Source organism: Borostomias antarcticus (assembly GCF_949987555.1).
Source record: "Borostomias antarcticus genome assembly, chromosome: 7".
Lineage (NCBI taxonomy): Eukaryota > Metazoa > Chordata > Actinopteri > Stomiiformes > Stomiidae > Borostomias > Borostomias antarcticus.
This window is the reverse complement of record NC_140240.1, coordinates 7,401,426-7,417,782: the sequence shown is the minus strand read 5'-3', so window position 1 is coordinate 7,417,782 and position 16,357 is coordinate 7,401,426. Positions and strand designations below refer to the sequence as shown.

General features: G+C 42.5%; 1 protein-coding gene across 1 annotated transcript; it reads right to left on the bottom strand.

The window, feature by feature from the left end:
* Positions 1-4,359: 4,359 nt before the first annotated feature.
* On the bottom strand, positions 4,360-14,899 carry ptpdc1a (protein tyrosine phosphatase domain containing 1a; the record flags this gene model as incomplete). The annotated part of the gene is made up of 10 exons (XM_084441010.1): positions 14,801-14,899; positions 11,775-11,870; positions 9,744-9,915; positions 9,281-9,361; positions 8,620-8,738; positions 6,390-6,527; positions 5,139-6,265; positions 4,806-4,991; positions 4,599-4,709; positions 4,360-4,494 (listed from the first exon to the last, which is right to left on the bottom strand). The coding sequence occupies exons 2-10, from the start codon at positions 11,860-11,862 to the stop codon at positions 4,360-4,362; spliced, it is 2,157 nt and encodes a 718-aa protein (XP_084297136.1). The 5' UTR covers positions 11,863-11,870; positions 14,801-14,899.
* Positions 14,900-16,357: the final 1,458 nt, after the last annotated feature.

Genomic DNA, 16,357 nt, shown 5'->3' with positions numbered 1-16,357 from the left:
CTCTTTGCACTGTCCTGTCTTTGCACTGTCCTGTCTCATCCCTGCACCCTGTCCGATGTTGTGTGCATGTTATGCACCATGACCGAAAGCAAATTCCTAGTACGTTGAAAACTGCCTGGCAATATACGAATTATGATTCTGCATAACAAATTCTTATTAACTTAAAGACAAATTAAAATCTAGCTGCAACCGTTGACGTTTTTTGCATTCTACATCTACCTTTGGCTGGAGAACGCAAGCTAGCTAACTTAGCACATGCCAGATCATATGATTTTATATTTCGACGTCTTCGGAATCAGGGTAGCAACTGTAATGTTAGCTAAAGTGGGCTGGCTAGCTAGCGTTAGCTAGCTAAGTACTCTAAAACGTGCCATCATCTGCCCTCTGCAGATGTTTCACAAATGTCTTCTTCAGAGGTATATGCCTAGTATCATAACCAGCTGTAACATCTGCGCTAAAGTTGGAACGCCAACAGACGATCAATCAATCACCAAACTGCTAGCTACTAGTTGGTTAACACTAACGTTAGCTAACGTTATTCTTGAATTTCCCTCGCTTTGTCATTAGCTTACTATCATCACATTAGCTAGTTAATGGCGGACAACCATTCTCACGCTGCCATCATCAAAAGATTGCTAGCGTTGCCACCTAACGTTAAATAGCTGGATGAGACTAGTTGGTAGCTGTCGTTAGCTAATTAGCTAGCTAACTAGTGCTAACTAGTACCATGCACACGTGAGACGCAGACAAGGCTAAGTTAGCTAGCTAGTGTATCTAGCTACCCTGCTTACTAGCGAGAGTTGTAACTTACTGATGTATCTGATCAGAAACCCCCACTACAATAAATCGTATTTAACGTTAGCCATCTAGCAAATCGCTTGCTACATCACAGTATAAGTTAAGTAGCTAGCGATCTAGCATGCTGGCTAAGTAATGACAACGGGATAGCTAACACTGTAATAGCATTCCAATACATGTGGCTAGCCAGCCAGCTAATGTTAGCCAGCATAGCTAGCTAACGTGCTCTGTATCCTGGCGCTTAATAAAGCAATATAGCGGTTACTGTCGAAAAGTATCTGAAAATCGCTTAGAGGATTGTGTTCCAACACATTACATATCAGCACAGTTAGCTAGCTAACCACATGTTAGTATGCTAGCTAGCTAGACGGCTTGCTTACCTGGTTCAAAGTGTTGCAGCTAGGCAGTCCCCGTGAAGCGTAGATCACTCGGTAGGGCTGCCAGGTATGTTCAGTTGTCTCCCTCTATCTGGGTGTCTAAACCATTATGAGCTCCTGTATATAGACGGATTTCCCAACTCTCACCCTACCAAATCATGGAAATTAGAGGTTACGATCACAAAATTACATATTATACAATGTTCCAAGTTTGACAAAAGTACAGTGTTCCGAGATTGGTAAAAGTGCTTTTAGCTGTTCCATCATCCTGGAAGTTTTTGGAAGGACCTGAAACATAAAATAAAACCCAGATTGGAGAGCTGAATATTTCTAGGCGGCATTGTGCTCGGAGACCATGAGGAGGGTGGTACTTGTTTCAGTGTTTCCCCTACCATTGCCTTGGAGGGGCGGCCCGCCCCCCTAAGATCACCTCCCGCCCCTCCTGAAAGAACCCCCCCCCCAAAAAAAAAGAGAGAAAGAATGCCAAATATAGCGGACCTTTGGATCATGTAGGTAGCTAGGTAGGTATGTAGGTAGTTAGGTAGGTAGGGAGGGAGATAGGTTCCCTCACTGATGAAACGGCGCAGGTGCTCCAGGCCTGCGCAGGTGCTCCATACCCAGAGGCAACACAATGCGCTTTACAGAGAACAAGGGAGGTAGGCATACGTCCCATCCCTACATATTCCAGAGGGAAGCAAAAAAAACAGTATCACCCGGGGGCCAGATAAGTGAGCTGTAAAAATTCTTCCCTGACCCCTCTCAACAAGGCGATCGAGCAAGCTCCTGAAGTATGTTTGTCTACCAGCTAAGAACATTTATAAAGCAATAAATTACATAAAATTACATTTCAGAGTAAGAGAGGCTAAAAACATCATAGGAGAGACATGGCAAACACTGGTGTATGTCTGTGTGTGCGTGAATGCGCCTGGGCCCAGATAGAGGCAGGGGTTGGGGTAGGGAGGGGGTGTATGTCTGTGTGTGTGTGAGTGTGCCTGGGTCCAGGTAGAGGCAGGGGTCGGGGGTAGGGTGGGGGTAGGAAAGGATACGGACCCGGGTTAGGCCATGGTCAAACCCTACACCCCCTCCAGACCGACCACTCCCAAATAGCAAGCGGATCTGGGCCATACATGGTCCAGAACTAAGCCACAAGTGCCAGATCTGGCCTGTATATGGTCCTGATCAGATTGCTGTCTGGGCTATGCTCTGCTACCTCAGGGTGACTGCTTGCCCTGTCACTCCAAGGCCCCTGCAGTCGATCAACATGGTCACTCACAGCTCTCCTCTGTCCTGGCCCCGCAGTGGTGGAATGAACTGCCCACTGACGTCATCTTTTTTTTGTCATAGTTAGATATGCCTAGAATAATGTACAAGTGGCTTGAGGTGTTTCTGTCAGATATTGGCAAAGCTATTGATCTAAACAGTAATAAATATGTATTTTTAGCGATTTCTAGTATTTTTATAAATTGGTAATCAATAGCTCATGGAAACCAAAGGTTGCCATAGTTAGATAATCTGTATATGCCTAGAATGATGTACAAGTGGTGTGAGATGTTTCTGTCAGATATTGGCAAAGTTATTGATCTAAACAGTAATAAATAGACTACGTATTTTATTGATTTTTCAATAAGTGGTTTAAGGTGTTTCTGTCAAAAATTGGTGAAGTTATTGATTAATTTCCTGATCAAGATTGTACTACCTTTACCTCGGTCCCTAAAATGCCGAATGTGAATGTTGAATGTGAAACCAACTTTACCGCGGCCTAGGACCGGTGGTGTGAATAAGTCCTAAGTTCCTAAGAGACTCTTCCATTCTTTACAGTAGCCCAGATGCATCTGAGTGAGCACACTCCACACTGTAGGCCACTTAGATGCTAGCCTTCCAGAACATGATTGAGCCGTTGTGCAAAACATTTTATACCAGCAATTCTACATTATAATTCTCATAGTTTCTAGGCAACCATTTGGAGAGAAAGGTGCCATGGCATGAGAATACTTTATGAACAAAGGTAGGCCTATTTTTTATTGGCCTTATGTTGCTTACTGTTGAAAATTACATGAAACCACACACAGTACATGTTAAGCACATTTATTTTGTCAATTAGGAATGTAGCCATTAGGAATATAGCAATGAAAAAATAGTGGTTCTTGAAAATGTCCACAGTATGTCTCATGTAGCCTACTTCATTACTTAAGCTTCAACAAGTTACTTCTGCACATTCACAGTAGCAGTATCACCAGACCTACATGCCTGTTTTCCAGAGACAAAATGAGGTCAGAGTAGGGTCACTAATTAGTCTTGAGGCTACAGTGTTCAACTAGTGCTTTCTTGAAACAGGACATTCAACGCTGATAATCAACACATTACATTACAGACAGCAGCTATTATTCAGATATCAGGCCATTAAAGTTGAGGCGGAGAGCATTTAGCAAAATGCAATAGTGGAGGCAGGCTGATGTTATACTCATACAGTACATCTTCCATCTTTTGAATCAGATTTCTTTTTTGGTGTATTGTGAGGTCACGGACAGTATTGCATTATAAGCAAAATCTATGCTGATGGATAATTTGCATTACAATAGCATTTTCATTTGAATCTAGCAAAAATCTCTAATTACAAACCATTTAATACAAAGCCAACTTTGCATTTTTGTCATCATTATATTGAGGTGAGAAGAGTTCAATAAATAAGACAGTTCTTACACAGTGAAAACATATTTTGATTTATACTGTATTTTTACTTTCTTTCTCCAGTTCAGCAGAGCTGAAAAAAGCAGATTTAAAATACAAGCTGAAATAACATTATATTCATTTAATGAGGCTTCTCTTTCCAGTCATTTATGACCAAAGGTAACAGTGATATTATAAGTATAACATTCAATTCCACAACATGTTAGTCCAGGACACTTCATGACAATGAAATATTCAAACTGAGTATTGTGGCACATACAGCAAACATACGTTATGGCAGTTCTTCATTAAACAAAAACAAATAAATAGCTCCAACCCACCCCCAAAAGGTTGATGCACAAATCACATCACGTCTTAAAACATAACTACCAACAAAAACATCCGCAGAGCACAGTAACATCGGAGGAATCTGTTAAATACAAAATGATAATGCCCATGGTCCAGTAAGAATAAGGCTCTTTAGAACACCCGGACTGAGTGCTTCGGTCAGGGAAGTTCAAGAGGCTTTAGTGCAGTGGCTTGAAGAGTCCATCTCCTCCTTGGCTTTCTCCCTCAGTTTGTGCAGGACTGGCATCAGGATTGCTTTCAGTGTCTTATATAAAGCCTGGTCGTTCATTGAGGCAGTGTGAATCTGTATGGAAGGAGAGCAAAAAAATCAATCAATGAACTGTGGTGACTTCCACAATGACAACTCCCTTACTGGCTGGATTTCGAGTTTACTTTTCTTGGACCCACCTTAGTAAACGCTTTAATTGTACGGTTAAGAAAACTGTCTTCCACCTCCTCTGGTACCTCCAGTAGATGGGCGGCACAGTCGAGGATACACAGCAGGGTCAGTCTGTGGCCCTGGGGAGAAAATGTGATTAATATTGTCTTATTGACAGTTGTCTTACTGACTGTCATGAACAGACTTGAGTTTAAGGTGAATTTACTGTAGTCTACCTTGTCGAGCGAGTTAAGTGCATGCTGGGGGTTGTAGTGTTTCTCGCTGAGGGCCTGGACATCTTCGCTGGTGATAACAGGCTCCTTGAGCTGCTCAAGCCAAGACCACATGAGGCTAGACAGCACCAGTGGATCTCTTTCCATGTACATCCTCTCCCATGCCCCCTCCTTGGAGTTAAGTTCTGTCTGTAGGACAATAAGACCTTTATAGAGCACTGTAAATCTACTAAGCTCACAGCAAAATTAAAAATCCATATTAATATGCATAGTCCGTCCGTCCGTCTATCTACCTGTCTGTTTATCTATCTAAGTAGCTCAATTGCTGTACCTTACCTGCCACATTAAGACCTTACAACCAAGGTCTTCATCATTCAGGTCCATTGCTAGAGCTTTGGCTACCAGTAGACGTCTAGTCTCCAGGGAAAGCTCTTCTTGGAGCGTGATGAGGGGCACCTCCGCTGGCCTGCACATGTCTTCTCCGTCACCAGCTCTGATCACACTATCCTCTGCTCTCAAAGATGGCGGTATGGCATTGCAGTTGGCATATTGGCCTTCCTCTGAGAAACTCAGTGACAGATTACACTGTTTTTTGTGTAGCAGTGTTCGCCGCTGAAAAAGGGTGGATGCCGTGTTTTTGGGCGGTTCAATATTCTGCTCATCAGTGATGGAGCCACTGGCTAGATGGAGGGTAGGAGTGACCTGACAGGGTTCTGCAGGAGATATAGAGGAGTAATAGGCTGCCAGGTTGTTATGAGATAGATAGTGTTTGTTCATGGGGTTGGCTGAAGGCTTCTGGATAGTCAGAGGACTTTCTGACTGGTCCCCTCTGGGACCTTGTTTGTACAGGGCAGAGTCACTGTAACTAAGGCTTCTTTTGCTGGACTGGAGCGGTTTCAGGGGCCTCTCTACATTCTGCCTCCTCCATAGTGGGTCAAGCTCCTGGTCACTCGCTAGAGGCTGATCGTGGAGTGGTTCAGGGTGTGGTGGGGTGAGGGGCAGTTGACCAGATATGGGGGGTGAAGGTACCGGGATGCCCTTCACTCGCATCTCCTTCCCCAGCTGCTGGATGGCCTGCTGGGACACCGTCTTCTCCACCTCGGCCGTTAGGTCTGGGATCTCCAACACCTCTTCCTCCACCACCTGGCGGTTGGCGGCAATGTCCAGGAGGAGTTTGCAGACCAGCTGCACAATCTTTGGCACGTTTTTCATCTGCCGCGCCTCGTAGCCATGCAGCAGGTGGTGCTGGCGAGTAAGGTACTGGGACAGGGTAACGGCATTGGCTTTGGGCTCAGCACAAGAGAACACACTTCTAAGGGGAACCAGGAACTGGGCAAATTCCCTGACGCACAGCAGCTGACCACGTGTCTGGATGGAATTTGGCCTCTTAGCTCGCACAAACAGGATGGCCTGATCAGCACTCATCCTGGACGTGAACACCAAGTAACAGGCCAACAGGACACCTACAAACGTCAACAAAACAAAATCAAAATAAAGTCAAAACTTGAATATTAGGTCAAATATATAAATAATATTAGGTCAAATATATAAAGAATTAACATTTAAAACTGAGTGGATTTTACAAACCTGTCCTCCCAAGCCCAGCATGGCAGTGAACAGCCATTTTACCTTCCTGGATGGCAAATGACATCACCTTTACCATGTCCAGGATTGTAGTTAGAGATGCCACCCCATAGTCCTTCCATCCAAAGTTGTAAAAATAGACTGAAACAAAAAGATAACCTATTATTGTAGAGAGAAAAAGCCAAGATCTGGTGACCACAGCTCAAAAAACACTGAGATGACATGTGGGATAGCACAAGGATCAGTTCTAGGGTCCTTACTTTTTGGTCAATACATGTTACCCCTACGTGATGTCATGAGAAGGAACAACATTAGTTGCCATAGCTATGCTGATGACACCTAGCTCTACATTTGTGACACCCCTCGACTACAGCTCAATTGACCATTTGACAGAATGTATTGCTGATATAAATGTGTGGATGTCACAGAACATCCTCCAGTTAAACCAGGAAAAAACTGAACTGAACTGAAATATTGATCATTAGTGGAAAAAGGTGAAAGAGCGAGACTATCGGTGCAATTAAAAACACTGTCACCGAATACGAAATGCCAGGCAAGAAACGTAGGTATCGTGCTGTACTCTGATCTTAGCTTTGAGGCCCATATAAAGAATGTGACAAGGACCTAATTTTATCAGGTGAAACCTCATATGCACCAGTTCGAGGTGTATTCTTCTTGCAGCCTTCTTGCAGACCCTAAATGGAGTCCTATATGGGGCTCCTGCGGGGGACTCCATTGTCCTACTGGGGGACTTCAAGCGCACGTGGGCAATGATCGAGACACTTGGAGGGGCGTGATTGGGAGGCATGGCCACCATGATCTGAACCTGAGTGTTGTTTTTTTTGCTGGACTTCTGTGCTAGTTTTTATTCTATTTAACACTATCTTTTAATTTTAAAATTATTTTACTTTTATTGTTTCTTTTAAAGTTGTTCTCATTGTGTTTATATGGTTTATGTTTTATCCTTCTTTTATGTAAAGCACCATGTGCTACATTGAATGATGCTATATAAATAAAATGACATTGACATTCTGTAATCCTGCTAAATAGCGAACGAATGAAATAACACACCCGACTGAAATAAATCAATTCCTAGGCTACTGTTCAATGATTACAGATCTTCGATTTCAGATTATTCCCGATTAAACTGTTCAACATATTTGAGGGGTTCTTTTACAAAAACAGACATCTCCGTTTGAAGGCCTATTAGCCATCCTAAATCATGTTTGCCCATATCTGCACGGTGAGGAGAGCGGAAAGAGTTTAAAATACAGTAGTAGGCCTATTCATCTCTTGATGGTGATGTTACACAGTGACAACATGTGGGACATAGACAGTTGGCATATTCGTAAAAACATTCACACACCCTAATATTTATTCACAAGCACAAACTTCTGCGGCAGAATTGCTGACATTCTTACATCTCATCATGTTCAAATCTCGTCATACAGTAATATGGGAGCTATAATATGAGGGAATCGATGGGACTTAAAACGAACTGAGAATGAGGACTATATATTGGAACATTTGGACTGAATTATATTATTGAATAGATAATATTATTAAAAAAGAAAAGGGCAGGAGTGCTCAGAAGTTCAGACAGGTGTGATGAAGGTGCCATTTGGTCGGGAACACAAAAGACTGAGCTGGGAAGCCTGTAACCCACGCGAAAAGCAGCATATCTCAATAAAGGCTTTTTAACTTTTTGCCAGTTACTTTTCTTTGCATGAGAGAATATTATTTGAAGTGTCTACTCTTGTTTGTGTTATGATTTGAAGTTTCTACTTTTGGGGGGGGAACCTGTAAACATTGAATACAGTTCAAGTTAATCCTACATTATTATCCGCTTAGCTGTTTTGCGTGACTCCTGTTATTCTTATTTCCCAATTGATATTAACTATAGTATTCACTAAGATACTATATAGCTCAAACTCTGAAATCACGTTTGATTGTTATAATTTGAAGTGAACACAGCGTTGCAGTGTAGGCCTATTTCTATAGTTTTTTTCCCCAACAACCTCCAGATCTGCCCATTACACTAGAACGAAGCTCTGGATTCCGATTGCCAAAACGTCACTCCAGCCATATACTAAGGCTTCTGGGTTTGAGGTTTGTTTTGGTCGGGGTAGTGTAATTGCTACACGCAAATGAAGGTCTTTTTCGGCGAAAACGCCGAAAAACACAGTAGTGTCATCCAGGCCAAAGAGAGAGAGAAATAGAGAGAGAGACTCACTGCCAGCCTCCATGAAGATCTCTGGTCTGTAGGTGAAGCCACTCTCTTGCTCCAGGGGATTGCCACAGCTGGCGTGTTCCCCTGGGCGTTGCAGATTAATCACCGTCCTCAAGTCACACCTGAGGCGAGCCAAATGTCAATGTCAGCATGACAGTCACCAGCTAAATACAGAACACTCCGGGGAGCAGCAAACAGAACACTCCAGGAAGCAGCAAACATTGAGCAAACCTTTCCAGGGTTGGGAAAAAGACATGCTCTGTCAACCCCTGAGATACAGAACATTAACCTAATTTATACTAGTATAACCCAAGTTATGGCTCAAGGCACATAACATAATGCACGTAAATTAATTTAAACTGTGTTGTGTGAGTCTATGAGCCTAATTTATTGTCTATGAGCCATGAGCCACAGCTTGTCTTATAAGGTATAAACTAGGCTTTACTGTATCCATAGCCTAAAACCCCCAATCTCAAAAGATTGAATGTATCAAATCAGGGTCTTTACAGTATAGTTATCAAAGTAGCATCTTAAGTGCTATGGTCCCATTTCAACAATGCAAGCGAACCGTAGGGTGGATTTAGAAAAGGTTTGAATGAACCAGTAGGGATCTGCATGATTTGCAAAGCAAGCCAAAAGTTGAACATCTTGGGAGTTACTATACCTTTGGAACTGTTCAATGATATTGTATTTTTCTATTATTTCAGTGGAAGGCCTTGCCATGGCGAGCAATTTGTCGGTAATCCTAGAAGTGAGAGGAATTGCATGCTGGTTAAAGATCATGATCACCACATGGTAGCAGCATATCTGAATATTTAATGACATTGGTCGTTTAAATAGAACACATTTATACAATAAAGTAAAAGGTGTTCAATTTTAATTTGAGAAAAATGATTCTGATAAGAATGAGCACAGTCCGGCACAGTCATTGACTTTTTCTGTTTACTTATTGATCAGGAATTCAGAGTACAGTGAGCCATAGCCCGGGGAACTGCCATGTGAGCGTAGCAGAACGGCAATGCGAAAGCCTACGCAGAGTATACCAGCAACATTTAAATACATGGCATTCATACAATACTTCAATACCTAGGGCATAATACAGGACACGCGTGAAGAGTTCATCTTACCAGGACGAGTACAGTCCCTTAATGGCTTGCTCCTCTTCGCTCCAGCGAGAAGGGTTCTCATATTTACAGGCTTTCCCCCCGCATGCCATGGAGCACTGCATGTGACCTGGGATGACATGCCTCAGCGTCTCCCCTACCTTGGTGTACTTGGCCGTAGGGACCCTCGTGCTGACTGCGAACAAGAACAAAAACAGAGCACATGTGTAATGACATTCAAGCAAAACCAGCTTTCCTGACCTTTAAATTGGACCTGCCACCTTCTCTCCTGGCTGTGAGGTTGCACGGGTGGAAAGGCCCATGGGAAATTAGTTTTCATCCTTATTATTATTCAGGTGCTATTGAGTCTGCCACGGCGTCATTACGTGTCCAGCTCTTCATGTCGACAGGAACCCCGGCGATGCTGACTGCCACCATCACCCTCTGCGAGGAGGAGGACAGGCTCTCTAATGCCGAGCTCCGTCTGCGCTGCGGGACCTTCCACAGGACGTCTGAGTGTCTCCGGTACTTCCTGATGCTGCTCATAATGTCCGCAGTTAAGGAGAGTCTGCCAGGGTGCTGCATCCCTCCAAGCTCCAGTCCTGTCTCTGACTGTGACTGCTGCTGTGACTGCCACCACAGTCCTGTGTCTACTAGCTCAGACAGTCTCGACTGACGGTGAATCATCGCACTACAATTGCCTATTGGCACAAAAGAGGTACGAGAGGCCAATACAATCCATCGGTTCATCAGTTGCCACTGAAATGTCTCCATGACAACCAACTCTTAAGTCATCTGTGGGTGGCTGTGTGGGCCCTCGTCATGCACACACCCAGAGATGACAGGCTCATTATACACAGCGATCCTTTTTTCTGAAGGGTACTGGTTGCATAACATACCTAACACTGGGCATCAACAATATGGGCATATATTTAATTAGGCATAAGCCTTTTTTCTTGGTATTCCAACTAATCAACAAGTCAAAGTGGTTTAAGTAACTCCAAAGTACACTATGAGATGTGTTCAGATAAGTGTCTTTACAAATCTCAAGATTACTGAGATATAGCCTACTACACTCAATAGCCACTTCATTAGGTACACCCATCTAGTACCACGTAGGAGAACAGAGGTAAATTCAGCCCACCACTGTTGTAGACAGTTGTTATATGAGCATTTGTGGTCTTTCTGATAGCTTGAACAGACTCCTCTGACCTCTCACATTAACCTGAAGGTGTTTTCAACCACAAAACTGCCGCTCACTGGATGTCTTTTGTTCATCGCACATTCACAACATTCTCTGTAAACTCTGTAGTGCATGAAAATCCCAGGAGGTCAGCTGACCAGCTCACCAACAATCATACCACGATCAAAGTCACTTAGATCAGGCACTCTGCCAATTCTAATGTTTTGTTGAACAACAACTAAACCTCTTCACCAGGTCTACATGCTTTATCAGTATGCATTAGTTGCAGCCACATGATTGGCTGTTTGGACAAGCAGTCTATTTGCATCAATGAGCAGGTGTAACTAATCAAGTGGTAACTGAGTATAAGAGTTATTTTGTTATTTATTCTTTAGTTATTCAATAAAATTAATAATGGTGCAGTCAAGAAGTGTGTTGTTACCTAAATCACACATTGGGATGAATAGGCTATTGTATCTATATTCTCTTCAATTGCTCTGTATATGTTACTTTTAACCAAGAGGCTACCATTGTGTTAAAACTACTGTAACAAGAGGAAAACAAAAAAATGCTAACACCCGTCATCTTCTCAGAACTATGCTTAACATCTCTATTATTCCATTAGATTCTATTGATGAATTATGAGTATTTACTGTGTACATGTACCAGCCTTTCCAGGGGGCACAACTACAGTAATGTGTCCAAATTAAAGTGAGGTTTCCCAAAAGAATAGGCTGCCTTACAGTAAAGCTTAACTGAAAGGCTATACATCAGATGGACAAGCCTTCCAATTTCAGGTCAAAAAGCAGTACTACTACCACTAGCCTACAACCAGTAAAACCACCTGTGCTCTTGTGGTAATGCTGTCCTACCTGGTTCCATGTCGATGTTGAGCTCTCCACTGCAGCCTCCACTGTAGGGGTAGGGCAGGTCACTCAACAGGCTGACTCCAGCTGCCATGGCAGGCTCTGAAAGGTGTGAATAAACATTGTTTCAAAAGAAGGGGACAAAGAAAAAAAGCTGTGGCAGGAGGCAGGAGCTAAGCGCTGATGATGATTAAACAAACAGTCGCCACACACGATGCACACAAATGAGTTGCGAGGATCAGAGAGGCTGTTGCCTGGCAGGATGGCCCGGGGGAGAGAGAAATGTGCAAAGTGAGCCACCACGTAACAGGCTCATGTGTCACAAGCTGGCCACTGCACCTCTGGGACAGGGGGAGGGTGGGGCATGGTAAGTGCAGTGGGAGCTAGGTGCACATCTGAAGTTGAGGTGCTCTGTTACAAACCACGCACTGGCATTAAGTTCACTTCTAGTGGGGTATAGCAGAGCATATTTTATCCAGTTAAAATTTGAACACACATTTAGCCTTTAGTAAGCTATTTTTCACAAACAGATTTAGTTGGGAATGCAAGGTTCGATCCTTGTTTCTCAGAATAAGATGTTAGGCCAATCAATTATTAATGCCACAACACTATCCACCCTCTTTTGTGCTAACTTTGTCTTACGCTTCTTGACTTACATCTTGATTTATGTATAATTTGGGGACCGTACAACACAGAGCTCTCAGAGTGTCAGTTTAACATTAGTGTCAGTATAACATATCAATAGCCAACTGTTAACCTCTCATATTACACCAACAGCCCTGCTGAATCACACGTCTGTAATGACCGGCCGTTGTTACACAAGTGAAACCCTGCACCTGTGCTTGAACCTGAGATAGTTCCTTGAGAAGTATAAACAGGCTGGCCTATTACGCCTAGCCTAGTCATAATAGGCAACAATTCAGCTATGAGTGGCGTAGAGTACGCCTAAATATTCTGATAGTGTTTTAATAAACCAGCATAGCCTTTGGTCTACGCTACATCTTAGCCTAGAGAACCAGTCTACAGGTGCATCTCAGAAAATATGAATATTGTGAAAAAGTCCATTATTTTCTGTAATTTAATTCACAGTGACATTTTCATGTATTCTAGATCCATTACACAAAGTGAAATATTTCAAGCCTTTTTGTTTTAATCTTTATGATTTTTCAGTATGTTCATTTGGACTCAATACTTGGTGGGGGCTCCTTTTGCACAAATTACTGCATCAATGTGGAGCGTGGAATATCAGCGAGGCAATCAGCCTTGAAATATTTCACTACATGTGTAATTAATCTATAAAATATGAAAGTTACACTTTTTGAATTAAATTACAGAAAACAATTTAACTTTCCACAATATTTTAATTTTCTGAGATGCACCTGTACAAACTCTATCACACTGGTATGTATCAAGAACTTGCTGAGGTTTACTTAGGATTCATTCATTTGATAGCTTATGGTTTATTCATGCTGTAAAGTCACACTGAACACTGTGGGTATAGAGCGGAGTTTTCAGACTTTGTTTACATTGTAACCTACACTTCTCCAGACAAACTGATACCTTAGAAACAGAGTGAGACTTGGTTGAGCCATCCACCAACACCACACCTTGGACCATTCAATCTGTTTCTGCTGCTGTCAGTCTTTCCAGGTGGAAATCTGACAATGTTCTTGATATTAAATGAGTAGTTTGGTATTTAGCATTATATGACTGTCTGCTATAAGGTTATTTACAATCATATAGAATAGCTCAAATAAAAGCTCAGACAAATTGTGCACTTGAGATTTTAGTGCTCATTGTTCGTGTCACAGCTACAGTAGGTACACAATGGATCTCTATGTGGCATAATAGGCAATATGCCCATAGAGATCCATTGTGTACTTCGCTGTGACATTAAAGAGAGTGCAGTCTGTCAACATTTGATATTGACTGTTGAACGTAAATAACATTATAGCCTAACGGTGCTTAATGCTAAATAGCTACTCCTTTACTATTACCTTATGTCCTATTATCTGGCTTTGAGCCTCATTTCACTCCTTTGCGCTCGCAAGTCGGATGTGCTCACAACTTTACCAATAGAGATATCCCTATCGGCAAGGTCGTTAGCACATCCTTCAAGTAGTAGAGTGAGTTTCACCAGCTACTCGCTATCACGACCTTGGAGGACTACCTCTCTCCACGAGAGTTTACGAGGACTCACGAATTTACTCGGTTACACCTTGAAATATGAGAAGAACTGGAATTTATCTCCGCATGTATTATTCAATTCAAATAAGCAGAATCAGAGCCAGTTTCCCGATGGTAGGGTTTAAGATTTAGGCCAAGGCTAACAGTGGTGTTCAACATGATCATCTTCGTAGCGAAATGCATTCCAGGGCCACAAAGTCTGGGCTTTTGATGGTAGGCCTAGTGAGAGCCACGCATTCAAAAAGCTGTTTTCACTGGGACTATGGTGTCTGGTATAATCGGAATGACATTAGCAGGGCTAGTCTGAATGCCACTTGAGTCCTACATAAGTGTGTGAAGCGTCATCCCCTCATGTCATTTGCCAGAGAGCAGCATTTTGCTTCTAGCTACTAACGTTAGCTAGTTACTCCTTGCCTCATCAGGAGTTAGCCTAACTTCTCTCTCCTCTCTCCCATTAGGTTAGAGGACGGAATGGCCTGCTAACAACACTGCCATTATTCCTTGTGATAGGGTGCCCTTGCAGCACAGCTGACCATTGTGTCGATACACAATGAACAAAACGTGCATGGCTCATGTTGTAGGGCGGTCAGTTCAGGGTAGCTTGCTGCAAACTTAGCTCCATCTCGCCAGCCTACCTCCGTCTTGAAACTTTTCATTGCAAGCCAGCTATCTAAGATATCACTAACTTGTCTAGCTACTAGTTGCAATCTGATGTTTTTCGTCTATTATGTATAATAGAGAGAGATGGCTAGATAGGTAGCCCGGTGTTAAGGATTGATGCCTCTTCTGCACAGTAACGTCAGCTACGTCTAGCTAGCTATCTTGCTTAGCTAGTATCCACCTACCGTAGCTTTATTCTTCTCTTCTTCTGATTGTACTGCCTTCGTTGGGATGTTTTGGACAGTAACAGTTTATCTAACGACATGGTATCTTCAACAGCGCCATACTATCCCAAACATTAGCACTGCCGTTTATATGCTATGTCATTGAATCTTCTAGCTAGCTAAAAGCTACAAGCCAGCAACCTGACATGTTATCAAATGAAATACATCATTTTCATTGGCTCATCCAGACGCGTGTGACCACGCCCAGTTTGATCAGCATCCTTTAGCGCGAGATAGAAATGTGTATTCTTCTCACATACATGATTCTTCTTCGCCATCAATACTATTCAGTGTCAACCATGGAAGTATTATAGACAATGGAAACACCCAACATTGTACCATTAGGTGTAGCCAGTTCTGCACAGTGTTCATGATTAGCAGGCTATTTTGATGTTTCTGTATATGGATGCATATGGAAGTACTGTAGGCCTAGCTTAGTTGTATTGCATGAGCTACTTTTAAACGCTCCTAAATTGAAAAGGGATTCCCCATGAGTAGCTATCAAGTGTCACTTATCAGCTTCATTACCACCTCTCCCTGCATTAGCCACATTCCAATATTGCAGATGACTCAATCTGGTCATATAGTGCATCCTAGTGGCTGCAATGAGTAGAACAGTTTAAAGTCAGCAAGGTTAGGCTGGAGTAGACTCATGTTTAAATATAGCCGCAAGCGGCAATGAGACGGGGTCCTGCGATCAGACAGGGGTCAGACTGACAGACAGGGGGGGGAGTCAAATGAACTGAATGAGTGATGAACTGAACGAGTCAGATGAACTGAGGGAGTGATAAACCGAAAGAGTGATGAACTGAAGGAGTCTGATGCAGTGGCATCTGGTGGGTCCACTTTACAATAGCACTTTACAATAAGGTACACAAAGTCAATTTTATTTATATAGCACATGTTCATACAAGCAAATCTAGCACACAGTGCTTTACAGAATAAATAAAAACATGTAGTTTATTAGTTGGTATTAATAAAAGTAAATTAAGAAAATAGAACAGGACGGAACGTATGTGGTAAAAGAGAAATAGAAAATAAGAAACAGTAACAAATATACAAATTTGAATAAAAGAATATTAAAATTTAGTAAAACTACATGATAAAAGCTAGATTGAAAAAGGTATGTCTTAGATTAAGATCTCGCTTAAAAGTTCCCACAGTTTCAGCCATTCTTAGGTTTTCTGGCAGGGTATTCCAAAGGCTGGGGGCGTAAAAAACTGAAGGCTGCCTCCCTATGTCTCTTGGTCCTGGCTCCAGGAATAGTTAAAAGTTCAGTGCCAGAGGACTTCAGGGACCTACTTGGTCCTACTATCATAAAAGCATGTCTGACATGTATTCAGGTGTATGACTATGAAGTGCTTTGCAAACTAATAAAATAATCTTCAAATCTATTCTAAAACTGACAGGTAACCAGTGTAGTGATTGTAAGACAGGTGTGATGTGTGCCAGATAGGAGAGCATTACAGTAATCCAACCTGCTATTGATAATAGCATGCATTAGTCTTTCAGTATCGG